The sequence below is a fragment of the Balaenoptera acutorostrata genome, chromosome 3, assembly GCF_949987535.1.
Source record: "Balaenoptera acutorostrata chromosome 3, mBalAcu1.1, whole genome shotgun sequence".
In the NCBI taxonomy this organism is placed as follows: Eukaryota; Metazoa; Chordata; class Mammalia; order Artiodactyla; family Balaenopteridae; genus Balaenoptera; species Balaenoptera acutorostrata.
Genome location: NC_080066.1, coordinates 93,600,801 through 93,628,754, shown reverse-complemented (window position 1 = coordinate 93,628,754; position 27,954 = coordinate 93,600,801). Strand labels below are relative to the sequence as shown.

General features: G+C 41.8%; 2 protein-coding genes across 2 annotated transcripts; one reads left to right on the top strand and one right to left on the bottom strand.

The window, feature by feature from the left end:
- Positions 1-44: 44 nt before the first annotated feature.
- PDIA3 (protein disulfide isomerase family A member 3) lies at positions 45-22,443 on the top strand. The gene is made up of 13 exons (XM_007195988.3): positions 45-354; positions 6,467-6,545; positions 7,857-7,974; positions 12,804-12,911; positions 14,098-14,227; positions 17,591-17,707; positions 18,019-18,144; positions 18,736-18,918; positions 20,107-20,215; positions 20,766-20,894; positions 21,457-21,536; positions 21,895-21,952; positions 22,173-22,443. Exons 1-13 carry the CDS (start codon positions 188-190, stop codon positions 22,284-22,286), a joined length of 1,518 nt encoding a protein of 505 aa, XP_007196050.2. The 5' UTR covers positions 45-187; the 3' UTR covers positions 22,287-22,443.
- A 1,218-nt stretch (positions 22,444-23,661) lies between these two features.
- On the bottom strand, positions 23,662-27,581 carry ELL3 (elongation factor for RNA polymerase II 3). The gene is made up of 11 exons (XM_007195987.2): positions 27,396-27,581; positions 27,117-27,152; positions 26,660-26,772; positions 26,329-26,530; positions 26,160-26,239; positions 25,949-26,033; positions 25,582-25,765; positions 25,456-25,498; positions 25,158-25,329; positions 24,565-24,609; positions 23,662-24,488 (listed from the first exon to the last, which is right to left on the bottom strand). The coding sequence occupies exons 1-11, from the start codon at positions 27,525-27,527 to the stop codon at positions 24,378-24,380; spliced, it is 1,203 nt and encodes a 400-aa protein (XP_007196049.1). The 5' UTR covers positions 27,528-27,581; the 3' UTR covers positions 23,662-24,377.
- Between the last annotated feature and the right edge of the window lie 373 nt (positions 27,582-27,954).

The following is a 27,954-nucleotide window of genomic DNA, read 5'->3' as shown; positions in this document are numbered from 1 at the left end:
GCCGCACAGCCAATCGGCGGCTGCCACACTGCGGCCCGAGCCGGGCTGGGGGGTTGGGACCTCCGGCTGCCGGGCTGTCTGGGCCAGACGCGCGAACGCAGGCTGAGGACTCGTGGTTTCCCCCCGGCCTCCGCAGTCCCCCGCCGAACCCTGACCCTCCTGGCCGCCGCCGCCTCACCTAGTCGCCATGCGCCTCCGCCGCCTAGCGCTGTTCCCGGGCCTGGCGCTGCTCCTCGCCGCGGCCCGCCTCGCCGCTGCCTCTGACGTGCTGGAACTCACGGACGACAACTTCGAGAGTCGCATCTCCGACACGGGCTCTGCAGGCCTCATGCTTGTCGAGTTCTTCGCCCCCTGGTGAGGGCATTTAGCCGGGGCGGGAGAGGGAGGGCCGGGTGGGCAGGGGGCGAAGGCGCGGGGACGGTAGGGCCTATGCAGCGCCGGCGCCCTCCATCATTCCCGCGAGCCCGGCTGCGGCCGGCAGGTTTTCCACCCACCGGGGAGCCGAGCTGCCTGGCGGAGAGCGGAGACGTCGGCCTGGGAGCGAGATCCGAGAAGGAGAGCGCGAAGGCCCCTCTCGCGCAGGGCCACATCCTTACCTCCGTGCTCCTGCGGCACTTCCTATCTGCAGAGGGTTTCACCCCCTGCACCCCACCCTTCCTCGATTGGTATCTTTAGAGTTTCTGGGTGAGTCCGTGTTACTGTTTTCCATTCTATAGACGAGGCATCTCAAGGCCTTATATTGGAAGCCAACGTTTCACCAAGTGCAGAGGCCCTGGGCCCTCAGGATACTTCTTTTCTTCTTGCCCCATGCAGCCGTTGGTGTCTAGCCAAGGTCAGAGTGGCAGCAGAATGGTCATAAGTGCTCTCTTAAGGCAGGCAGTTATTTGTCCATCGCCAGGTGCACACTTTCTCCATTAAACTGATCATTTCTCAGCACAAGCAGAATTCCATTGAAAAGAGTAGGTGAACAGAGTAATTCCGTCAGGATCTGTCTAAATGATCAGTTTTAATTAGGATTTCTGAAAAATGCCAAAGAAGACCCCAGTGAGAAAGTAATAAGTGTTGGAGAAATACTCCACTTGAGAGTGCTTTAACTGAACTAGGATATAAATTCCTTAGGATAGAACTAACTGGAAATAAAAAGCTGGGGGTGGGGTGGGAGTGGGGAGAGAGCAAATAGGATTTCTGACCCAATAAACCTGAGTTGGTTTTTTTTTTTTTTTTTTTAACTCCCACATCTTTACCATAGCAAACAATGATTATCTTAACGCTGGGGACAGCTCAGTATAACCACGCTAATTACAGTACTTAATTTTTCTCCTGCCACAATGACCCTTAATTAAAAACCATTTGTATTCAAAAGTCTCAGTAAAAGAAAAGTTAGTGGATAACTTTCACTTGCTTCTAACTCTGGTCTTCACTCTGCAGGGGCTCAGCTGACTCGAGGGTTACACTAGGAGTCCTATAATGAAGACCACCTGAGCCAGTAGGGTGTGCTTAGAGGCAGCACATTTTGTTTTCAGCTTCTGACAGGTTTTGCATCCAGGGCATTCCCGCGACTAACTGGCAGTACTGATTACACATCATAGGTGGTCTTTACACATCACTAGAAATCACGTTCTCTTAGGAACAACTCTTCCCAATCATGTAACCCATGCCGTTAGCTTTGAGGGAGTGTTACTGTAATTAGAATGGCTGTATGGAGTTGTATCAAAACTGGGAGGTGCCTCTGTGACTACAGGGGTCCACATGAAGTGAATTGCTGGAGAATTGTGGGCTATTAGACTATTAGTTTAAAGCAGATTTTTTTCCCCCTGATTGAAAGTGATCTATGCTACTTTAAATTGTTGCATGTGCTTCCCTAAAAACTACATATCCCATCGTGCACTAAACTATCCCTAAAGTTGGGTGGATCACTGCTGTGGTGTCGCCATGTAATTGGTCTGGAAGGTAAAGTCATCCTCCACAATGCCTGCAAGAAGGATCAGTTTTCTGAATGAGTAATTTGGAATCAAGGAAGTCTCCTGTTGATGATGTCCTTATTTCTTCACATTCAACTGTTTTATTTATTAATATCTCAGCTGGAAATGCTCTCTAACTGCTTTGTACTCCTGTTATAAGTTAGATAGGAACAGTTAAAGAATCCTTATTAAGAGTAAAATGGACCCATTTTGAGCAAGTTGTTTTTCTCATTTGTTTTAGGGTATTTTTTCCACTTTCATTTTACAAGTGAAAGTGAAAGATTTCTTTACAGCTGACCCTGTAGACTAATATTTCCATTATGGAGTCAATCATCTATATAGTTTGTAAGAATGGGAGTATCTGAATTTCTCTGGAAGTAAATAGAACTATTTAAATGTTTGTGATAATTTCTGAATATTTATTAGTCAGTCTTAAGTCTTCAGCATCTACCTGTGTTGTAGATTTGTGCCCTACCCTCTAGGACAGTAGTATTAATTGATGATATTTGATAACAGTGTTTCTAGAGTATAGGAAAAGACCACATAGATAGTATAAAATGGAATATTTAATATTTTTTCTTATACATACTGATTCCTTTACTTGGAATTCCCTCCTCTCCCCACCCCCAGTTGATCTTTTAAACAAGATTTAGCTCAAAAGTTATTTCTTCCTTCCCTGGACAACTAACTGGTTGCTCCCTCCTCTCTATTGGGACCTAATAATACTATCACCCCTGCCAGACTGATGTTCCTCCAGGGAAAGGACTATATCAGTTTTTCTTCTGTCAGAGCCTAAAGTAGCATGAGGCACATGACAGGCATGAAGTAATGATTGTTGGGTGAGTATATGTTGGGAGTCATTATTAACTGCTGGGTGCCATCCCTGAAGGTGAATGGGATTATTTGTGTTTTAGTATTATCTAGTAGTAGGTGAAAGAAGTAGTGGTAAAACTTGATGATCACCTTCAAAATCCACCTAAATTCCATTCCTGGTGAATTTAAAAAGGGCAGTCTCCTCCAGTCTTATTGGAACTTGTTAGACAGGTCCTCCCTTTGGACATTTGATGATGTTGTGGATATTAACAATGCTTAAGGCAATGGTTTTCAGTCCCAGCCTTGCCACTTATACACACTCCCCCTACACCTCTGGTTATCTCCTGGATTCCTAGAGGAATCATTCAGTAAGTCCCAGGGTGGGGCCTAGGCACACAAGTGTTTTTTTGGTTTGTTTTGTTTTTTAATTTATTTATTTAATTTTATTTATTTTTGGCTGCCTTGGGTCTTCGTTGCTGCATGCGGGCTTTCTCTAGTTGCTGCAAGCGGGGGCTCCTCTTCATTGCGATGCATGAGCTTCTTACTGTGGTGACCTATCTTGTTGTGGAGCACGGGCTCTAGGCGCGTGGGCTTCAGTAGTTGTGGCATGCAGGCTCAGTAGTTGTGGCTCGTGGGCTCTAGAGCTCAGGCTCAGTAGTTGTGGCGCATGGGCTTAGTTGATCCGTGGCATGTGGGATCCTCCTGGACCAGGGGAACCCGTGTCCCCTGCATTGGCAGGTGGATTCTCAACCACTTGCCACCAGGGAAGTCCCTTTTTTTTTTTAAAATGCTTAATGGATATTTTTTATATACATCTGTGTTGAGACCCACTGGTCTGGCCTAATTATTCTGTACTATTTTTTTTTTCTCTTCAGGTGTTTAAAGGTAGTTGAGGTGAATCTTCTTAAATCTGTTGTCTGTCTTCTTAACAATTACTACATACGTATTTAACAGAAATCTCTTAACACATATAACACATTTATTATCTCTTAACAAAAAAAAAAACCCTTCATAGTTCTCTGGTTTTTTTAACCAATATTTTGTAATTCTCAGTGTACAGTTCTTATGCCTCTCTTGATAAATTTATTCCTAATTACTTTTCTTTTTTTTTCTTTTTTTGGCTGCACTGGCTCTTCGTTGTGGCGCATGGGCTCAGTAGTTGCGGCACGCGGGCTTAGTTGCCCTGCGACATGTGGGATTAGTTCCCCGACCAGGGATCGAACCCACGTCCCCTGCATTGGAAAGCGGATTCTTAACCACTGGACCACCAGGGAAGTCCCCATAGTTCTCTTGAATGCATCATTCTCACTAGTAATTTTAACTTTGCTCTACTATTCCCCTTCTCTAAAATACCCTACCCCATCCTGTCTGAAGCCTTAAATCTTTAAGGCCCAGATCCAATTCTTGTTCTCTTTAACACACATTCATTTTTTTTTTTTTTCTAATCTAGTTGGTAGAAGATGTATCTTGTTTTACTTTTTTTTTTTTTTATAGCTACTTTATTTATTTATTTATTTATTTTTGGCTGTGTTGGGTCTTCGGTTCGTGCGAGGGCTTTCTCTAGTTGCGGCAAGTGGGGGCCACTCTTCATCGCGGCGCGGGGACCACTCTTCATCGCGGTGCGCGGGTCTTTCACTATCGCGGCCCCTCCCGTTGCGGGGCACAGGCTCCAGACGCGCAGGCTCAGTAGTTGTGGCTCACGGGCCCAGCTGCTCCGTGGCATGTGGGATCTTCCCAGACCAGGGCTCGAACCCGTGTCCCCTGCATTAGCAGGCAGATTCTCAACCACTGCGCCACCAGGGAAGCCCAACACACATTCATTTTTAACCTTTGCACCCTTATGTTCCCCAAAGCTTAGGTTTATCAGATACGTTGGTTATTTTATTAAATCAATTGGAATTTGTGTAGTTTTGTTACAACCCACGTACATGAATTTTTAATTTACTATGGAATACAGAGGGTATAACGAATATATTTTATGTCTCACAAAGAGAGAAATGCTACCATTGAAACTATGACACGATTGCAAGACACATCCTAATTTCAGATATGGTAAAATGTGCATCTGTGAAACACAGTATAAGGAATACCATTTATTCACCACCCAGTCTAAAAAATAAAGCCAGTACAGTTGAAGCCCCTTGTGTACCCCTTCCCCATCTTACACACTCGCCATCCTGAATTTGGTTCTTTTATATTTTTAGTAGATATGTATGTGACCCTAAGCAACATCTAATATTATAGTCTTTTTTTTATATCACTCTTTCAGTTAAGCTTTCTAATGATTATTTTTGAATAGGACTTCTAAAGACCTTGAAGAATATAAGTTCTTAGAATTCTTTGTTTTAAACAAGTTTTGGGGGCAGAATGTTTCCAAGTTACTTATCCATCCATTACTTAACAAAATAAATTTTGAGACTTTTGGCTATGAAACGTCAGCTCAAATTTCTTCTGTGTTTCCTTCCTTCTGTTTTCTAATTCTATATTTGCTGTCTGTGGGGAGGTCACAGAACGACTCACGTTCTCCCAGTGATCCCTCTGCAAGCCATTGGCTTTTGAAGAGATGATACCTAGCTGGTGCTAGTTGTGTACTGATAAGCCCCTACCCACATTGCATGTACAGTGTGCCTGTGGGACTGTTAGGGCTTTCTGGGTAGAGGAACAGGTGTTTATGATGGCCCTCTGGGAAAATATTCTAATTGGCATAATGCTTTATCTTCATCAGTAGTTATAGTCAGGTGAACTGTGTAGCTGTAAAAATCAAGCTTGCTGTCTTAAATATGTCATTCTCACGCTATGTTGAAACTCAGCTGAGAAGGAAAAAAGCCTCCATCGAGCTGTTAAAGTATATCAACTGAGCACCTTTTGGGCCTTATTCGACTAACCCCCCTCAAACTGGGTTTCTGGTCAAAGAGTCATATTCAAGGAATGGAGAAAAAGTACTTGATTGTGACTCTTAAAGAGTTAATATCATACTTGGGACCTTATAAGGTTTCAACCACTATATTTTTAAGAACCACAGTGCTGGTTTTCTAAGGAAAAATACGTACCTTCCTTTAGGAAATGCTACCAGGAATGGGATTATTGCTGTCTTGCCCTTTATTTTATCCTCATTAATTCGTCAAAAGGGCTTGAGCCCTTTCCCTCTTTAATGTGGCTTATACGTCTGACTACAGTTTTCAGGGCTCAGTTGTACTTTTTTAATCTTTTTTTTTAATTGAAGTATAGTTAATATACAATGCTGTGTTAGTTTCAGGTGTACAGCAAAGTGATTCAGTTATATATATATATATATATATTCTTTTTCAGATTCTTTTCCAGTATAGGTTATTACAGGATAGTGAATATAGTTCCCTGTGCTAGGTCCTTGTTTATTTTATATATAGTAATGTGTATATGTTAATCCCAGACTCCTAATTTACCCCCCCATCGCCACCCCATTGCACTTTTGAGAACTTAGATGCTGCTCTGGACTGAGCCAGTCCTATAGAGTCGACCTCAGGCTAGAGAAGGTAGCTTTACCTCTGAGAGCTCTGGTTTACCTTATCAGTACTGGATGTTGTTCAGGTGATGTTTTTGCTTTTGGAAGCAGCTACTAGTCAAAAGTAGTATTATAATTTGAGATTCTTCCTAGAGAAAATTAACAAACTTATAGGATATATTTGCCTTTTTTCTTTAATATATCTGTATAGGTGCGGACACTGCAAAAAGCTTGCCCCAGAATATGAAGCTGCAGCTGCCAGATTAAAAGGAATAGTCCCATTAGCAAAAGTGAGTATAGGTGGATTCTTCATTAAAGGAAATGAGGTATTTTAAATAGTAGTTGGTAAAAATTAACGTTGATTTTTCTTTATTCTTACGGTGCTAAGAAGAAGAGGGAACACTAGTTTCTGGGCAAATACACAACTGACTTGTATTCATTACGGTTTCAAAAGATTACAAGTAGTGAAACTAAGGGAAATGCTGGCATAAGAAAGAAGTAAAATATATGGTAAATAAAAATTAAGGGGCAAACATGGAAAGTAAAATTACAATAGTCAAGTTTAGAGGAAAATTATCATTGAGTAAATGAGTTCCCTAAATTACTATACGCTATTCACAGTGATGGGAATAGGAAGATGACAAGAGGACGTTGATAAGTATTAACTAACTGGTCAACTGTAAACTTAGTATTTGCTTTTACAGTCAAACTAATGCTTGCAGAATTTTATGTAGTAAACCCCTAGTTGCTCCGGTCTAAAAGTTCACATCTCGGCCAGGCTCAGATAAATAGTTCATACATATATAGGACTGTTTTTGAAAACTACTTTTAATCCTGATGTTCTGTGGCAGCTTGCCATAGAAAAAAAGAGTTCAGTCATGATTTTGTTCCTGCTTCATGTAGCTATAGTCTGTGTTACTATAGATGCATTACTTTTCTGAACTTTAGTTTATATTAAGGCATTGGGATCATACCTCAGAATCTTATGAAGATTAATGAGATAATACATGCAAAGTGCTGATGGCATTACCTAGTTTGGAATAAGTGGCTAAATAGATGGAAGTTGTTTTTCTTCTTCCTGATAGGTCTCAATAGATCTGTCATGTTATAGTTTAGCCCAGATTCAGACTAGCTCAGGGAGCATGTTTAAGTATCAGTACCTTTGCTAATAACCATAGGTGACCTGCCAAATCAAATTATACCCCAACTCACCTAAGGGGTATATATCGATACATCCCACTGATGATAATCATTATCAAAGTAAGCCACTATTACTAATTTAAGTGATTTATCCTTTGCATATTCTGAGGGGCAGGAAAAAGGTGGAGAACACTGCTTTAGACAATAGAGACTCTAAGGGCAGAATTTAAATAGTCTTTTGTGCATTTTGTATGAGGCCCAGGAAACTAAATTTTAGAGTTCCTTAGGTGGTTCTGATGTAGCTAGCCAAGCACCAGTCTGCTTTTAAAATCTAATGTTCTGTAGGATATGTCAAAAATTGCTTGATATTTTGATTTGACCACTCTTAATATTTTGGGAATATAAGAAGAGCCTGCAGCAGGCTTTTGGATAACAAGTGGTTCATGTATTTTAATCTTTAGGTTGATTGTACTGCCAACACAAACACCTGTAATAAGTATGGAGTGAGTGGATATCCAACCCTGAAGATATTTAGAGATGGTGAAGAAGCAGGTGCTTATGATGGGCCTAGGACTGCCGGTAAGGATCCTGGATTACATTCTGGAAACTGGATCTGTTTAAGTACCCTGTTCTTTGTAGTGGGAACATGACATTTTCTATACAAGATACTTTAAGTCTTAAAAATTGCTCACCTAAGAGGTCAGATTGGAAGCTAACAAAAGACTTCTGTAACTGAACAGATTATGTAAGTAATATAGAAAATACTTGAACTTGATTTATAAGGCTTACTAGGCATTTTTTTATTTGACAAATATTCAGTACTTACTCTGTGCCAGATATTCCAGATATACTAGGTGCCCAGAATTTATTGATAAATAAAACAGACAAGGTTCCCACTCTTGTGATGCTTACATTCTGGGAGATGAAGAGAAGACGGCAACACACAAGTTTAAAAATATATATAGATAACCACCTCACATCCATTAGGATGACTACTATAAAGAAAAAAAAGAAAAGAACAAGTGTTGGCAAAGATGTGGAGAAATTGGAACCCTTCTGCACTGTTGTTGTGGACTTACATAAAATGGTGCATGCAGCTGCTATGGAAAACAGAATGGTGGATCCTAAAAAAACAAAGATAGAATTACTATATGATCCACCAATTCCACTTCTGGGTATATAACTAAAAGAATTAAAAGCAGAGTCTGGAAGAGATATTTGTATACCCATGTTTATAGCTGCATTATTGACAATAGCAAAAAGGTGGAAGCAGCCCAAGTGTCCCATCAGTGGACGAATGAATATGCAAAATGTAGTATATTAATAATAATTAATTATATGTAAATTGTATATAATACCATGGAATATTATTCAGCCTTAAAGAGGAAGTTCTGATGTGCTACTACATGGGTGAACCTTTGAAGACATGCTAAGTAAGATAAGCCAGTACAAAAAGACAAATACTGTGTCATTCCACTTATATGAGATTCCTAGTCAGTTTCACAGAGACAGAAGTAGAATGTGGTTCCCAAGGGCTGTGGGGGAGTTGCTTAATGAATAGAGTTTCAGTTTTGCAAAATGAAAACTACTGGAGATTGGTTGTACAACAATGTGAATGTACTTAATGCCACAGAATTGTATACTTTAAAATGGTTAAGATGGTAAATTTTATGTTATATATATTTTACCACAATTAAAAAATGTTTAATGTCAATAATATATGTGGATAAGATAAATTCAGTTGGTGATAAGAGCATTAAAGGAGAAAAATAAAACTGATGTGATAGTGTTTGGGGTTGGGAGTACCACATTATGAGTGATCAGGGAAGTAACCTTTGAGCTGAGACCTGAATGATAGGAAGGAGCTAACCATGAGAAGATGTGGACCAGAGCTTTCCAGGCAGAGGGAAAACAGGTACAGAAAGACCCTAAGGCATAACTGAGCTTGATATGTTCAAGGGACAGAAAGACCTTGTGGCTGGAATGTAATTAGCAAGGATGACAGGTGAAGTTTGGGAGGTAAGTGGGCTGGCCCTGTACATAGGGCCCATAATTAATGAGAAAGTATGTTTTAGACAGTTTTGTCTTGAGTCTATCAAATAATTAGGCATATTTTACCTTTTTATTATGAAAAGGTGAGAGGAAAGGGGTTCGTTCAGTTTGGGCATTTTAGGTAATGTGGAATTTTTTTCAGCATGTATGATTGTTACTCGTATACAAAGCGGTACATAAGATGGCCCCTGTCTAACTCTTAAGACTATTAAGACTTAAGACTATTTCACTTTAGGACCTTTGCCCTAGCTGTGTCCACATCCTGAAATGATCTTCCCCCATGTTTGCATGGCTTGCTCCTTTCTTTCATTCAGATCCTGGCTTAAATTTCACCTCCCAGGGAATTCCCTGGCGGTCCACTGGTTAGGACTCGGCGCTTCACTGCAGTGGCCCGGGTTCAATCCCTGGTCATGCAACTAAGGTCACACAAGCTGCGCAGCACGGCCCCCCCCCCCCCAAAAAAATTCTTCCAGATGCTTTCCCAGGCCACCAAACCTAAGGTAGCCACCCAGTCATACTCTTACCATCCTCTTAATTCTCTGCATAGCACTGGTTACTATCTAATATTTTAAATTGTTTACTTATTTGAAGATTTATTGTATTATTTATTTGGGGATTTATTTGGAGATTTACCTATATTGTAAGCTCCAGGAGATCAGAGACCTTGCTTGGTGTATTTATTACTCTATCCCCAGTACCTAGTTTCTCCACATGTAGTAGATAATAACTCTTCAATGCATAAGTATTTTGGCCCAACTGAGGTCATTTAGCCAACACTCAAAATTTGATATGTCTAAGAACAAAAGGTAAAATCTTCATTTTTTTTTTTTTTTCCTGATCTTAAAAGCATTAATGAACACATGTTACCATTCAGATTTTATTAGCTCAGGGTAGACTTAGCAGTTAGAATTATTGATATGTTTTTCTCTGGACTTAGGTCTAAACTATATTGTATGTGAACCCAACCAGACTGCTACTAGGCAAATAATCTCACTTGGGCTGTACATAGATTTCTTAAACTCAAGAATTTCTCAGCATCTGACTAGGTGATCAGATGTTTGGCTACTTAAGATGGATTATTTTATTCATGTATTCTAAGAACTATGCTGTTTGCCTTCCTGCTTCAACTGGTTACTCAGCACTCCCATTATACCTTCCAGAGAATTTTAAATACTCAGGGAGAAAAGTAACACTTTTCATCATAGCCCTGAGGTAAAGTTCTTTATAATAATTTATATTGTGATATAGTAATTACAATACCCTTGCAGGCCAAAAAATTCATATCCGATTTCATTTTACCTATTGACACAACCCCTCCTCTGTGAGGAGTTGAGGAAAACATTTAAGAGGAAAAATCATGAATGGAGAGAGAAGGAAAGAAAAACCTCTAAAAGAAACAAAATAGACTCAATCATGTTGAAACAGTTAAACAGTACTCTGTCTCAGTCAGTCAGCAAATCCTTAGAGTACTCAGAAGAGAAAGGGCTGGGAGAGGTGGAGTATTACAGAGGAGTAGCACTGAGCCCAGAAGAAAACAGAATAATGGTCTGTCAACTAGACTTAAAGGGCAAAAGATTTTTTGTGTTTTTGTGTGTGATTATTATTTTTAAACAGTTTACTTACCTAGCCCATTTCACCTAAATAGGAGAATGTGATTTGGGTGGATCTGGTTCATGGCATAGTTTGACCTGTATATAGTTAAACCCTGAAACAAGATAGCCAAGGCACTGCATTTTCTGCTTTTAAAATGCAAGGCTATGCGCGTCTGGAGCCTGTGCCCCGCGACGGGAGGGGCCGCGATAGAGAAAGGCCCGCGCACCGCGATGAAGAGCGGTCCCCGCACCGCGATGAAGAGTGGCCCCCGCTTGCCGCAACTGGAGAAAGCCCTCGCACGAACCGAAGACCCAACACAGCCAAAAATAAATAAATAAATAAATAAATAAATAAGAAAATCCTTTAAAAAAAAAAATAAAATAAAATGCAAGGCTACATGTGACTGTGCCACTTAAGAATAAAGGATTTGTTTGTTTAATTCATTTGCAAAGTGGGTATTTCTTGAACTTGATATGTGTTAGGTATTATTCTTAGAGTTAAGTATATATCAGCAAAACAGACAAAAATAAATAAGGATGGAGTATTAGATGGGTGAAATGTGCTGTAAGAAAGATAAAGCAGGAGATAAGGGAGTGTTGGGGGTTGAATAGGTTTTAGTTTACAAGGAATGGTTAGGGAAGGCTTCCTTGAGAAGATGACTTTTTTAAAAAAAATTTGTTTTTATTTATTTATTTATTTTTGGCTGCGTTGGGTCTTTGTTGCTGCGCACGGGCTTTCTCTAGTTGGAACGAGCAGGGGCTACTCTTCGTTGCGGTGTGCAGGCTTCTCACTGCGGTGGCTTCTCTTGTTGCGGAGCATGGGCTCTAGGCGCACGGGCTTCAGTAATTGGCACGTGGGCTCAGTTGTTGTGGCTCGTGGGCTCCAGAGCACAGGGTCAGTAGTTGTGGCTCACGGGCGTAGTTGCTCTGTGGCATGTGGGATCTTCCCAGACCAGGGCTCAAACCTGTGTCCCCTGCATTGGCAGGCTGATTCTTAACCACTGAGCCACAGGGAGGTCCCGAGAAGATGACATTTTGAGTTAAGACCTAAAGGAGGAGGTGAGGAAGGAAGCCAGGTGGATATATGGGGAAAGATTGTTCTAAGCAGAGAACAACATGCACAAAGGTATTACCTGTATTGTTATAAACACTTTAATACATCACTGGCAGGGATATAAATAAGTACAGTCTCTTTGAGGGGGCAGTTAAACAGTTATAAATGCATGTACTCTTTGACCCAGTGAATCCACTTTTAGAAAATTACCCTACAGATACACTCAGTCATGTGTAAAATGACGTTAGTACAAGGTTGTTTACTGCAGAATCATTTACAGCAGCAAGAAATTGGAAACAAATGTTCATCAGTTGTGGCTGGTTAAATAAATTATGGTACATCCATACAGTGAAACACTATGTGGCTATAAAGAAGATTGAGGTAGCTCATTATGTATATTAACATAAATTATCTCTAAGCTGTGTTAAATGACAAAAACAAAATACAGAACAGCATATGTGCGTGCTGCCATTTGAGGAGAAAAGAAAAGAAAAAATGTGGAATTGCTTGTTTGTGAATAATATGTCTGGAAGGATATACAAAAAACTGAAATGTTATCCTGTAGGGAAGAAACTGGGTAACAAGGAAAAGGACAGGAAGAAAACTTCATTGTATATGCTTTTGAACTTATTAAACTTTAAATCGTGAATGATTACCTTTTCAAAAATTATAAATTTGTGTTGCTATAATCTTTCATTTTGTCTTTTAAGATGGAATTGTCAGCCACCTGAAGAAGCAGGCTGGACCAGCTTCAGTTCCTCTCAGGACTGAGGAAGAATTTGAAAAGTTCATTAGTGATAAAGATGCTTCTGTGGTGGGTGAGTAGCAAATTGGATTATGCCACAAAATCATCAATATGGTTTCAAAAGCCCTCTATGTCTGAGTAAACAATAAAGTTAAAACTGTTTAGGAAACCTTGGGGGCAGCTGAAAAGACAACTCGCAAAATTAGGTCAGCATTACTATAATGTAGAAAAAATTGGTGTTTTATTTGAGTGGCCTGGTATTCTTTCAGGTGTAAAGATTTAATGTCAGTTAAAGAAGATAGGAATAGCTTCAGTTTTTCCTATCACTTCGTAAACTCCTGAGATTTAACTCAAATAATAGGGTACTTAAAACTGAAAATGGGGTTTTAAGGTGGGAGGATATAAGTAAATGATAAACCTCTGTGTCTGCTATTTTCACAGTTGTAGGGGAATTTACAATTTAAGATCAAATTGCTAGGATTTGTGTATGTTTTTACAGCAATCTTTGCTTTCTTGGGTGTTGCAATATCTCATTATTTTTAAAATAACTTGAGCCAATTAAACACATTCTACATCTTGAGTGTTTTTTGTTTTGTTTTGTTTTAAATGTAATGTATAATACATTTGACTAAAAAATAAATTTAAACATACAAGCTTGTGTTCTCTTAATCTCCTAATTACTGTAATAAAACTGACTTTCTGGCAGTAGAGGATGGTTTATCATTTAAGTTTGACTAAAAGTCACTTCTTTTCTGGATACTGATTCTGTATATTTTACAAGGAGTTAACCGTAAGTAGACATTTAATAAACACTTAGGTTTCGGGCACTTTACTAGATTTGAAGTTCTAAAGACAAATAAGACATAGAAAAAAATATGGTGAATTAATTTACAGTTTATTTTGACATACTACCTTATTTAATCCTCTGACACCTGAAATAGTCCCTGAGACTCTAAGGAGTTAGGCAGTTTGCTCAAATTTTTCAACTGTGAAAAACTAGAATTAAGACTTGAACCCTGACAAATTCTCTCCCTTGGCTTCCTCAAAAAAGTTTTTTTTTAAGGGGAGAGAAGGAATTCTTATCCTAAATATTTCATCAAATATCCTCAGTAGTCATGGCAAAGCAGACCCAATCCTCCTATCTATCTTGCTTTGCTTATCCATAATAAGATAAAGACTTTGAAAAAATAGAATTTTAAAGTTTTGAATATTTCTCAGCATTTACTGTTTCTTCCTTGTGTTTGACATTTTCTATATAGGTTTTTTCAAGGATTTATTCAGTGACACTCACTCTGAGTTTCTGAAAGCAGCCAGCAACTTGAGGGATAACTACCGATTTGCACACACCAATGTTGAATCTCTGGTGAACAAGTATGATGATGATGGAGAGTAAGTAACTGAGTTAAATGCCCTTGTAAATGCACACTTGGACCAAGTGGTATTGTGTGAACTGGTGGTTTTTAAGCCTAGTTTTTCCAAGAGCTTTATTGAGCACATACTAGGCAGTAAGCTAAGTTCTGGAAACTGTTGCTGCCTTTGAGGGGCATCTAGTAATGGGGACAGTGAACATATTTAAAAATACAAGTGTAAGTGAGCATTATATGTATTATGGTAGAAATTAGGCAGAGTGTACCAGAAGTACAGAGGAGGGAATGCTTTTTTTTTCTTTTGGGGTGGGGAGTAGTATCAAAAAATGTCGTAGAGGAGGTGACTTCTGAGGTATATCTTGAAAGATAAGTTTTTCCAGGCAGGTTATGGTGGGGGATAAAGATTATTCCAGATAGAGCAGCAGGAGAGAGGGCCCCGAGATGTGAAACAACCTAAGCGTGTTAGGACCTGTAGTACTGCTGGAGTATTGTTCGTGGATGAGGTCATAGTGAAAGGTAAGCTTGGGAGAGGTAAGCAGAGACCAAATTATAGAAAACCTTAAGTGCCATACAGAAAAATTTAGATTTTACCTTTTAGACATTTGAGAGCCATTGAAAGACTTTGAGCTAGACAGTAATGTGATTAATTTTGTGTTTTCAGAGGAAAAGACACTGGCACCCATATAGTGGTGGTTTGAAAGGGGAGGGATGGCAAGGCAGTCAAGAGAGTCTAAACTAAGGGTGACATCTGAGACTAAATTAAGGCAGTATTAGGGGCAATGAAGAAGAAGGAGTGTGTATAAAAAATGTAGACAATAGGATTTGGCCCCTAGCCAGGTGTGAAAAGGGGCAGATCTACAGTAAGTCTAGGTTTCTAAAGACTTGGATAACTGGGCCAATCATCATCAAGCTATGAAGAAGACGAAGAGAAACAAATTTGGGGGGAATGATGATGAGTTCTATTTTGGCACAGTGAATTTGAGTAGTTTTGAGACATCCAGGTGGTGAAGACCCATTGGACAATTGGATAAATGAGACTAAAATTCAGGAAAAGTTCTGAACTGAGATAAAAGATTTATAGGTCAACCACATGTAAGTGGTTATTGAAACCATGGGGCTAGAGGAGATCACTCAAGGTGAGCACATAGAGTAAAAAGAAAAGCGTGGCAAGGGTTAGTGTTATTTATTTATATTTAACAAAATATGCACTGTTTACTATGTGCTATGTGTACTGTTAACTCTTAATCCTCTTAACAAATTGTTGAGACAGAGCTGTCATTATCTCCATTTTACAGAGGAGAAAGCACAGAAAGAGGTTAAGCTTCACATGCCGTAAGTGGCAGAACTGGGGTTGAACCTTTGCAGCTAGAAGGTCTAGCTGCACAGTTGTTGGGCTTAACCATGAGGCTCTACTGCCTTTTAGATTAAGAGACACCAGGTCTGTAAATGATGTGGAGCCACTTGTGCCTCATTAAGCACACCACATATCAGCCTTTTACCCTTAGATTTGTTCACTGTGTCTGCCTCTCACACTTGCCATTAAAAGTGGCCTATCAGCGGGACTTCCCTGGTGGTCCAGTGGCTAAGACTCTGTCCTCCCAATGAAGGGGGCCTGGGTTTGATCCCTGGTCGGGGAACTAGATCCCACATGCTGTAACAAAGATCCCGTGTGCTGCAACTAAGACCCGGGCAGCCAAGTAAATAAATAAATAAATCTTTTAAAAAAAGAAAAAAGAAAAAAACACTGGCCTATCAGCCTCTGATCAGAAGTCTTATTTAGAAGATCTTATATGAAGGGTGTCTTAAGTTCTTCATGTGTACCCCAATGCCATAACATCATTAAAGATCACATTTAGAACTGATTTCAATTTTTGACAATAACTGCTCTGAAATTGGTAACTATGCTTTTGAAAAAAATCTGAGACATATTCACCTTCTTGGTTGCCCAGCATGTTTATATTAGGTCCCTTTTTGCTATGTAGTTTCCCTGTATACTATGAAAATGCCTGTGTTTTAACTGACATAAAGTTAATGGTTAACATTGGAAGAGTTGAGAGAGGGATATAAGGACTTAAAGGTGCTGACACCTAGCCCAAAACAAGTGATAAAATTGTATACAGGTGTGTATAGTGTGGGGAGGAGGAATGAATGAAAGAGAAGCAAGAGGCAAGATATTGATAGTTAGAATAGTGATATTTTCTGGGAACGCTTGTACTAGATATAAACCTGTGACTCAGAACCAAATTGGGGTTCAGTTGTAGCTGAACAAAAGGTTAGAAAGTAAAGAAGGACGCTTCCCTGGTGGCACAGCGGTTATGAATCTGGCTGCCACTGTAGGGGACACAGGTTCGAGCCCTGGTCCGGGAAGATCCCACATGCCATGGAGCAGCTAAGGCCATGCGCCACAACTACTGAGCCCGCGCTCTAGGGCCCGTGAGCCACAACTACTGAGCCCACATGCCTAGAGCCTGAGCTCCGCAACAAGAGAAGCCACCGCAATGAGAAGCCTGCGCATCACAACGAAGGGTAGCCCCCGCTTGCCACAACTAGAGAAAGCCTGCACGCAGCAACAAAGAACCAATGCAGCCAAAAATAAATAAATAAATTTATTAAAAGAAAAAAAAAGTAAAGAAGGAATTTCCTTTAAGTGTTCCGGTGGAATGAGGAAGGCTTGGTTTAGGGAGAGAGGCAACGTAGTACCAGCAAGAGAAAACTTTGTAAACTGTGTTTATTCATACAGAGAAATCTAGAACAAAAGAAATTTTAATGAACTCAAGCTAAACATTATCTATAATCATATACCTACCTATAGAATTTTTACAGCTGGGAGGAATCTTAAATATATTTTCTCTAATGAAGTAATTTTCTTACTGTATGGGAGAGTTGAATTTTCAAGGAGACTGGCAGGGCAAGGTACCTTCCAATAAGAGCAAGTTCTGCTTTATTTTATTGTACATATTGGGGCTTTGGGGTAAGTTGGGTTCTGTTTTTTATTGTTTTTAAAGGTTTGGAAATTAATTATCTACTCTAACCCCCTTTTTGTACTGATGTAAAAGCTGAAGCCCAGAAGAATTAAATTGATACCTGGCCCAAGGTCTTTGAAGTTAGTGGTGGAGCAAGAATTAGATAGAACCAAGGTATTCTAACTTTGCAACCCAGATTTATTAAATCATCATACCTAATTATTGCACTTGAAATTAAGGTGGTTAGCTCCTTAGCGTTGATGAGAAGGTCATGTTGCCAAGGCTGTGGTCCCAGAAAAGAGTCCTTATGTGCTTAAATGGTGATAGTAGAAGTGGCAGCAAGCGTAGATGGTCTGAGCTTTAAATAAAAGGTGAGAGACAGTTCTTTTGCTGTCTACCTACTAAGACTTTTTTTTCTAAAGGGGTATCACCTTGTTTCGTCCGTCACATCTGATGAACAAGTTTGAGGACAGGACTGTGGCATATACAGAACAGAAAATGACCAGTGGAAAGATTAAAAAATTTATTCAGGAAAACATGTGAGTACCTCTTTATACTTTTGGGATTTCTTGGCTTCATTTTAGTTTGTTTATCTCAGTTATTAAGCAGAGCCATGTTTTAGGTTAAATAGCCTCATTCATGGGATTGTAATGATAGTAGTTGAGTTTATATTAAAGTAGTAATGTTTGGGTTCTAGAACTCCTATTGTGGTCCTGTAAGTTACATTACTCGGTACTTATCCTATATATTGAAAATGTCTTTCCTTTTTAAGTGCTGTCAGTTACTTTATGATAATTCCATAATATAGCTATAAACCAGCCAAATTTGATAATGGATTGTATCATTTCAGTTTTGGTATCTGCCCTCACATGACAGAAGACAATAAAGATTTGATACAGGGCAAGGACTTACTTATAGCCTACTATGATGTGGACTATGAAAAGAATGCTAAAGGTTCCAACTACTGGAGAAACAGGTAATAAGAATAATTTTTCCCCTTTGTAAACAAGTTTACCCAGTGCATAAACAATTCCTTCTAACTATCCTATTACCATGTGTGATGTGAGAACAGATAAGAAAATGGGATTTGAAGCTGTAAGGATAAATAAACTATTTCCAAAATCTGTTGGGCATATCTTCCATAGGTGTTCCTTTGCCTTGTGACACAGCTGATTCCTGACCTCCCAGTAAAAGATGAAAACGTCATCTAAAATGTCCTTTAACACATTGTGCCTTGTTGCCCATTGAGACTTTCAGTGTATTTTATCCTTATAAATTTTCTTTTTGGGTTAGTTATTATGCCTGCAATATTTTATAGTTATATAACATAGCAAGTTTCAGTGGGAATGGACTATTTGCTTGGGTACCACCAGTTTGGCAGTGAAGTTCAGTAAGACCCTGGAGTACACCATAATCCTATGTCAGTGCCCAAGAACACAAGTTCAGACTGTTTCCAGAGGGATGCAGGGACTATGAAATTTTGCTTTCTAGTCTCTTGCTTCTTGGTTTCAGAAGTGCTTTACCACCCTGGTATAATCTTGGCATAAATATCTCTTGTTTCCTATAGAGTGATGATGGTGGCAAAGAAATTCCTGGATGCTGGGAAGAAACTCAACTTTGCTGTAGCTAGCCGCAAAACCTTTAGCCATGAACTTTCTGATTTTGGCTTGGAAAGCACTACTGGAGAGATTCCTGTTGTTGCTATCAGAACTGCAAAAGGAGAGAAGTTTGTCATGCAGGAGGAGTTCTCGTGAGTCACAAGTTAGCGTGGGTTTGGGATTTGATTCTGCAAAGAAACTATTAAAGCCTTTTACCGTACTGAGGATTTATAAAGAAGAACATTGGAATGTGAAGCTAGGTCTTGTAATGAAGACATGACGGTCACTTTTTTCAATTAATTATAGATACTTTAAGGATCATGATTCTTAATAAATTTTGAAAAGTAACAAAAGGATGGCAGCTTGGAATTCTTACATGATTGTTTCCACCCTGCTATTAAAAGTAGTAGATAGAGAACATTAGACAGTCTCTTTGAGATTGATGTAATTTCAGACCAACCCAGTCCCCTCCCATCCCTACAGAATGTCTTTTCTTCTTGGAATACCACATTGGCCTAAAGTAAACTCAGGGAATTGGAAAGATTTTAAGACCCCAGACAGTTTTTTTTTTTTTTTTTTAAAGGAATTCCTTTATTTTTATTATTTATTTATTTATTTATTTATTTATTTTTGGCTGTGTTGGGTCTTCGTTTCTGTGCAAGGGCTTTCTCTAGTTGCGGCAAGCGGGGGCCACTCTTCATCGCGGTGCGCGGGCCTCTCACTATCGCGGCCTCTCTTGTTGCGGAGCACAAGCTCCAGATGCGCAGGCTCAGTAGTTGTGGCTCACGGGCCCAGTTGCTCCTTGGCATGTGGGATCTTCCCAGACCAGGGCTCGAACCTGTGTCCCCTGCATTAGCAGGCAGATTCTCAACCACTGCGCCACCAGGGAAGCCCCCCCAGACAGTTTTGACCATCACCTTCTGAGACTTCAGTAGATTAAGACAAGAGAAAATCTTCCTGTGAGTGAAATCAGTAAAAAAAAAAAAAAAAAAAAAAAAAAAAAAAAAAGATACCATAAATAGGCATTATTCTCCAGAGCAACAAAATAGGACCTGGTTCTTTTGCAGAATTGAATTTCCAGAAGGACCAATGTTTTCTTCCTTCTCTGACCTTTCTAATCCACAAAGAACACACTAGAAATACAAGAAGGTGGTTGCTTTCTTGTTCAGTCTGTAGTCTGCATATTGAGAAACAAGGGCTCCCTTTTTTTTTTTTTAAACTTCCAGTTACTTCCTAGCCTTGAAATTTAAACTATGTAGAAACTATTCTAAGAAATGGTTTTTAGTTTTCTCAATGGTGGGAGCAAGTTAACAAAACTGATCCTGTTTTTCTAATACCAGGCGCGATGGCAAGGCTCTTGAGAGATTCCTGCAGGATTACTTTGATGGCAACCTGAAGAGATACCTGAAGTCTGAGCCTATCCCAGAGAGCAATGACGGGCCCGTAAAGGTGAGGCACGCACAACCTCCCCAAGCCTCTACACAGCTGTCTCTCCTCATTTCTTTATTCCCAAAATGCTGGGAAGTGCTAAGTGAAGACCATGTTGGCTACTTAGTTTCTGTTTTTGTTTGTACTCACCTCCCTCATCATAAAATAAGCATTGTCAGAGTTCATAATGCTTAATAGGGGCAGGAGTACAATTTTCTGATGATATTTGTATTAGGGCTAGGTTACTCTTCAGGGCAGAGCAAGCTAACCCCTAATAGAATAGTTTTAAGAATAGTTTTAATATTGTTGTTCTGAGATTATTTTAAGGAAGAGTTGGGTAGCATTTGTTTCCTGTGACTTCCTGAACTTAGTCTGACAGTGACAGACATGGGAATGAGTTGATTTCTGGGGAATGGTAATATCTTAATAAAGTCTATAAATATGAGTTGGGTTTCAGTAACATATTTTTAGTGGCAACACAAATTTGAGAGGGATTGGGTTCAGAAACAAATACAGCTCATGAATGTATTCAACTCGCCTTACCAGCTAGAGAATCTTCTGTGTTTCCCAGGTAGTGGTAGCAGAGAATTTTGATGAAATAGTGAATGATGAAAATAAAGATGTGCTGATTGAATTTTATGCTCCTTGGTGTGGTCACTGTAAGAATCTGGAGCCTAAGTATAAAGAACTGGGAGAGAAGGTAAGTCTGAACCATATTCTGAAGTTAAATTTGAGTTGGGAGGTTTACATACATAGTCAGCATTGGCTATTTAGTTACCCTTATTAGTTCAGAACCTAAGAACTGGTAGATTTTTTTTTCAACTCTCTACTGTTTACTCACTTTCTCCTGACTGCCCTCTGAGCCTGTGCAGTGCCTCAGATACCTGCTTTAACTTTCCACTCCTCAGACTCAATCTAGATTGTGGTTAAAAGTATCCTGGCTTCTGAATTTTGGTAATGGCTTATATGAATTCATTATGTTCCTTCATCTTAAATCACTTGGCTTAGCCCTTATAATATCTTATTTAGGCCAGGTAATTTTGAAGGTGTCTGCATATAGAGTCTTAATGTGTAGGAACCAAGAGAGAAAAGGGAAGTTTATGGAAAGTTTGATACTGTGTGCAAGTATCACTACTCTTCCTATCTCAGCAGCAAAACTTATCCAAGCTTTTAAAGAATGAGATTGTTTTAAGTCCTAAATTGACTGTGTCCCTCAGTCACTGAAAACTTGAAATTTAAAGATCTAACCTTTTTATTAACAGCTCAGAAAAGACCCAAATATTATCATAGCCAAGATGGATGCCACAGCCAATGATGTGCCTTCTCCATATGAAGTCAGAGGGTAAGTAGATTAAACACTAGTAAAAGTATCTAGGTAACTGATAGGAAAAAATAAGCTTGTAACCTGTTTCTGTATTGTGCATAGTTTGGAGAGTCCTCATATTCCAGTTGAGCACAGAACCACCAATGCCTTCCTGGCTTAAAGTTCTGCAGCGTTGGCCCACATGACTGCCACAGACCTTGTGAGCTTTCATATTTCTGAGTTTTGATAGGATGTAACGTAGCCACCAATGGAAAATAGTATCTGGTCAGATTAGAAATCATGAAGAGAAGTTACTCCTAGAAGCAGTTATTAGGGAAGTGTATGTCAGAGTTATTCTGGAATCTGAAATTTGTCAACTCTTTTCTTCTTTTCCCAGTTTTCCTACCATCTACTTCTCTCCAGCCAACAAGAAGCTGAATCCAAAGAAATATGAAGTAAGTGCATTGTCTCATCTCCCCACAAATACATACACACACACATACACACACAGACACATATTCAGTTCTTTGAGTTTATGTAACTGGAAACTCAACTCATGGTCCATATATGTGGTTGCTAATGTGCTTTTAAAAATTCAAGTCTTCCTATTGGGGAAAAAGAAAATCCACAGTTCTTTAAAAGGTTAAATTTTCAGAGTTATCTTTCTGTTTTCAGGGTGGCCGTGAATTAAGTGATTTTATTAGCTATCTAAAGCGAGAGGCTACAAACCCCCCTGTAATTCAAGAAGAAAAACCCAAGAAGAAGAAGAAGGCACAGGAGGATCTCTAAAGCAGCAGCCAAAAACACCGCTTTGTAAAAGGACTCTTCCACGAGAGATGGGAAAACTATTGGGGAGGACTGGGACCCATATGGGATTATTACCTCTCAGGGTTGAGAGGACAGAATGGATATAATCTGAATCCTGTTAAATTTTCTCTAAACTGTTTCTTAGCTGCACTGTTTATGAGAATACCAGAACCAGTTTATGTTTGTGGTTTTGGGAAAAATTATTTGTGTTGGAAGGAATGTTGGGGGGGGGGAATTGAGGTGGGGGTTATTTTCTAATTTTTTTTGTACATTTGGAACAGTGACAATAAATGCGCCCCCTTTATACTGTCTTTTCTCCACGAGGTGGGGAAGCAGAGGTTCTCTAGACCAGCACTGTCCAGTAGAACTTTCTGCTATGATATAAATGTTCTATAATCTTTATTGCCCAATACCTGTAGCTATTGAGCATTAGAAATGTAGCTAGAAACCATATTTTAAATTTTCATTAAACAGTCACATGTAGGGCTAGTGACTGCCATAATGGTCAATACAGCTGTACTGTACTGGGTCCACAGTTATCACCTGTAATTCCTTTCCAGATTTCATCTCTATCTATCCTCACGTGTTTATTGCACAGGACCCTAGCCTGATGATTAGAACAGGTGAGGGACCTTTCTTGTTGGGCTGTTTCTGGCCTGCCCATGCCCTAAGGATGGATTGCTGTTTATCCTTGCCATGCAGCTGAGCATGTTTATATCTCCCAAGGGCTATTCTCTGCCCAGAAATGCCCTGTGTGGGTGTGGCATCAGGTTGGGGTTCCATCCAAGTTGTTTCAAGAATTGCTGACACTGCCGGGTACAGCTCTCTCCCCCAAAGCTCAGGGTGTGGTCATTAACTTCCTTCTCCAGCGGAACTGGGAAAGGCAGTATCATTCCTTGTTGTGAGTGAAACATCCACTCCTTATGCAACAGTGAGGAACGAAAAGGGTACGACTGGTGTGATCTTTGGTTCAAACGAACTGAACCATTTCCCTCTTCCTTTTTGTGGGTCAATCCAAATCCTTTCCACATAGTTTTCAGTTACTGGATAATTCCAGATAGGAGCCCCAGTTGCAGGTGATCCTCAACCTCCATGTTTGGGAAAGGAGAGCTTTATTCCTACTGTATCCTCTAGTTACCAATTTCAACAGGGGTCCCCAACCCCTGGGCCAGTCCATGGCCTGTTAGGAACCGGGCCGCACAGCAGGAGGTGAGCGGCGGGTGAGTGAGCGAAGCTTCATCTGCTGCTCCCCATCGCCTGCATTACCGCCTGAACCACCGCCGCCCCCTCGCCCCCCCACCTCGCCCCAGCATGTGGAAAAATTGTCTTCCATGAAACCGGTCCCTGGTGCCGAAAAGGTTGGGGACCACTGAATTACAAGATTTGATAGAGCCTCATAGCAAAATATATATCAGGGTCATCCATAGTGCTTTGAAAAAGTAAAGATGCCTAACCATAATCTTGGAGATTCTAATTCATAAGACCTGGGCTGGGATCTGGGGATCTGATTTTTTAGGGAGCCCCAGAACTGGTTCATATACACAGCCATGGGTAAGAGGATTCAAGGAAAACAAACTTGACACAGAAGCAATCAGTTTTAATTTTTTAGCCATGTTTGTAAAAGAATTCACTTTCAGTACATGGGTAACACCCAAGCCCTTTCCCATTATATCCAGTTGTATTACAAGTTCCTTTAGTTCTGTTACCAAAAGTTTTCATTGTTTCTTAAGGGACGCTACCAAGTAAATTCTGATGTTCTCAAGGTATCTTGTCCTGGAAATGGTATCATTTCTCAGGATTTAAAAATAACTTGGCTGAACTAAAGGTGGAGAAGCCAAGTCTCTGCTACTTTTCCTAGTCTCCTGGGCACAGCTGTGGAGTCTTGGCACTGTGCCCATGCCCTAAAAATTTAAATACGGCAATATGAAAACCAAACCTTAAGAACCTAGAGCAGCTCTCCTACTTCCCACCATGGACTCAGCAATAAGAAGAGCAGACAGTTGTATTCTAGTTAATAGCTGCTTTGTTCCTTCATAGCATACTGGGCAGAGGGTAAAGAGCCCTCTGTCATCTTCAGCTGCCCCTGTTCTTTTCCTCAAACTCCAGGATGAGACCTTTAATGTGGGACAATTTCTGATGCAGGTACTCACAGCGGCGCTTTTCTTCCCTGTAACCTGGGTACCGCTGCAGAGAAAAAGCATCCATGTAAAAAAAAAAGTCAATTCTGCCTTTTTGCTACCATTCCCAGGCCTGGTCTTACCTTCCTGAACTTTTTATATTCCTGGACTATCTTTTCTTCCAGCATCTGAAACAGAAAATGTTAGCACCAAGTTTAACCTTAAGAAAAAAGCTCCAGTTCTCTTAGGAAGTGAAAGAACTTCCCTTCTCATTCTACCAAATTATACTTACTAATTTTTCCCTCAAAACTGGCTTGCTGGGGCTTCCCTGGTGGCGCAGTGGTTGAGAATCTGCCTGCCAATGCAGGCAACACGGGTTCAAGCCCTCGTCTGGGAAGATCCCACATGCCGCGGAGCAACTAGGCCCGTGAGCCACAATTACTGAGCCTGCGCGTCTGGAGCCTGTGCTCCGCAACAAGAGAGGCCGGGATAGTGAGAGGCCGGCGCACCGCAATGAAGAGTGGCCCCCGCTTGCCGCAACTAGAGAAAAGCCCTCGTACAGAAACGAAGACCTAACACAGCCATAAATAAATAAATAAATAAATAAAAAATTAAAAAAAAAAAAAACTGGCTTGCTTGTCACATTGGTCGTTGAACAAACAGGATTATGGGCAGTTAGCCAGGAGTTTACGGCCAGTAGAGCTCAGGAGCCAGCCTGGGCCCATCCAGCCCTTACCTTGTGTTCTGGAGTTCCTCGCTGAGCGCTCTTCATCTCTGCTCCCAGCTCTCTGAACCTTTGGCTTGCAGCCCCAACACGGGCATGCAGGGTGCGGTATTCAGCATAATCTGTCTCAAAGTCCTGCTTGTAAGCATGGTGCTGTTCTGCGCTGTGGATGGCCCTGTATTGCCTGCCAGGAGCAGAGTATTGTCACCTTCAATATCATTGCCCCCCAAAGCTTCCAGCTCCCAGGAAGTTCACCTTAATATCTCATATGCACAAGGCTTGATAAAATTGGAAATGGCAGGGGACTCACAGGAGGTAATCTGGTACCTCTTCAGGGCTTGGGGATTCAGAGTCTAGGAAGGAAGCAAGACATGAAGGTGACGACAGGCTTTTTTTCCCCCACTATGGCAGTTTCACCCTCCTCCCATTAACTCACCTGCTTGAACTGAGGGACTGTGCACCAGCCTGGGGCTAATGTCTTCATCTTTATCTTCTTGCTCCCAATCTTCTCCCTCCTGTAGCTCCTGACTAGGCAGCCCTTGTAGGGGACTTGGAGCTAGAGACAGAGATCTGAGCCTCTTTTCTTTTAGTTTTACAGTAGCTGCAGGTGCTGGACGTTTCTGTTGGAGAAAATATCTCGGTCACATGAACAGTAAGCCAGAAGCCTCCTATTCTGTCCTTCTCTTAAAAATTACTTCCATATAATGAGCTCTGGGACCATGAAAATGATAAGGTCCCAATTTTTAAATTTTAGCCTCATTGGACACAACTCTCTTTGAAAAACCCTTGCTATTACAACTTACCTTGTCCACGTGTTTCTGGCGAGCAGAAGAAGGCAGTACCTGATCAGGCTCTCTGTTTGGAAGATGGCTCTGGTTCCTAGGATATCTGAAGAGGGAATGGGAGAGAAGAAGCCAAGGGTAGGGCTAGATCCCTTTTTACAGCATTTAGGGTGGAGATTAGAGAAGACAATACCAGGGCTTCCCAGATTAGTCCCACCCTTCCCCCAAGTACCTCACTTCCCACTGCGCCATGTGTTCCCTCAAGGATCCTGGGAGTGACTGTTCTTGGCTGCTTGCCAGTGGATCTGGCACCTGGCAGGGAAAGTGGTAGGGGCACATGGCTCCCTAGGCTTCAGGCTTTGCCCCACCTTATCCCAACTCCCTGCAGTTTCTGGCCTTACCTCTTCTAGTGCCATCTGTGGCTGTGAAATTGTGTCTCCTGCAGAATAGTCTCCCATGTTCTGCCAGCTCTCATGATCTCTGACATCTTCAGTCAGGTTGTGACCCTGAACTGAAGATGGGGCTGGGATAGAATCCATGGCTGCCCAAATAGTGAGGCGCTCCCTGAGTGGACCCAGGCAGTGGAGGCGGTTAGGCCCAGATCTGGAAAGAGGTGGTTTAAAACAAAAAACAAACAAAAAACAGGAAGGTGGAGAACTTTGAAGCACCTCTGGATATCCCCTTCCCAGACTTTGCACAAACTCTTTCTTACCTGCTACCTATTCCCCTTACCTGCCTAAATGTTGGCACACAAGGTCCAAGCCACCACCAGGGCCCTCCTGGCCACACGGAGACACTATGAAGGAAAAGAGGCAGGACCAGCCAGGACCTGGGAGCCTCAAATACTGTGGGTGAAAGGAGACCGTAAGCTCTTTGAAAGTCAGTTCCTCCTACTATCAATGCCACTCCTCCCTGAGCCAGCCTAAGCCTGAAGATGGGTCCCACGGGGCTTATTAGCACACCAGGTGCAGCTGGGCCTGAGTTCCTCAGGAGGCTAAGACGGCACAGTCTCTTCAACCGCAGCCTCTTGGGACCACAACCCAGCAGCCCCTCGCCCCATTTGGGGTTCAATTCTCGAAACTTCCTCAGACCTTGACTGCCCTCAGCCTCCCGCCCTGACGGTGCCTTTCTGGAGCCCATGTCTGTTCTCCCTGCACTCCACCTCCACACACCCCAGGCCCGCGCTTACCCCTCGGTTGCCTTGGAAAGCAATCACTGGCCGAACCTGCGGGGAGAGCACAGACTTGAGCTAAGAGCAGGTGAAGCAGCGTCCCGGATCCGGCGTCGAGTGCCCGGGGTGGGGGTGGGGTGGGGGGACCTGCCTCGCAGGCTTCACTTGGAGAGGTGGGGAGGCCAGAGACTGAGGATGCTGCTTCCCATCCCCAGGCCCCTTCGGCAGGGTCGCCGGCTGAGGCCCTACTTCCCGAGGGGTAGGGGATGGAGAGGATGGGGCCCGGGCCGGCCGTACCTGTTGCCGCTGACACTCTTGCAGCGCCCGCAGCGCCGCGTCGTTGAGCCTGAGCAGCAGGAGGCTGGTCCGGGCAGCGGGGGTGAAGCAGAGCCGGAGCTTCCCCCTCAGAAGCTCCTGGGGTCCCTCCATGGCTGCGAGGTTCAGAGCAAATAGGACGGGAGCCACAGACCAGGGCCACTACCACCTCCGCTGTGCAGGGCTAGGCTGGCACACCCGATAGCCCAGGTAGGCCCCGCCCCCCGCCGGGACCCCACCCCCGGCCCCACCCCCAGCCAGCCCCACCTCTGGGATTTCCCGCTCGCATGGGCGGCGCTTCGCTCTCCCCCAGATGTTAGCACCGACCCCAGCGGTTTCTTCTTGGATTGGCATGCGCTTTTTGGGCTTTCGGAAGGTGCTCTCCCAGTTCCGGGGAGAAAGTCTGCAGCCAGCTTCAGACCTCTCACCAGTCCTCAGTCCTGCCTCAGTTTTTCCACCTAACCTGAACACTTGAGAGTTTCGGTCTCTAAGTGAAGCTGAACCTGCAACCCCTCGAGGGTTTTAGACGCAGAGGGGCGGG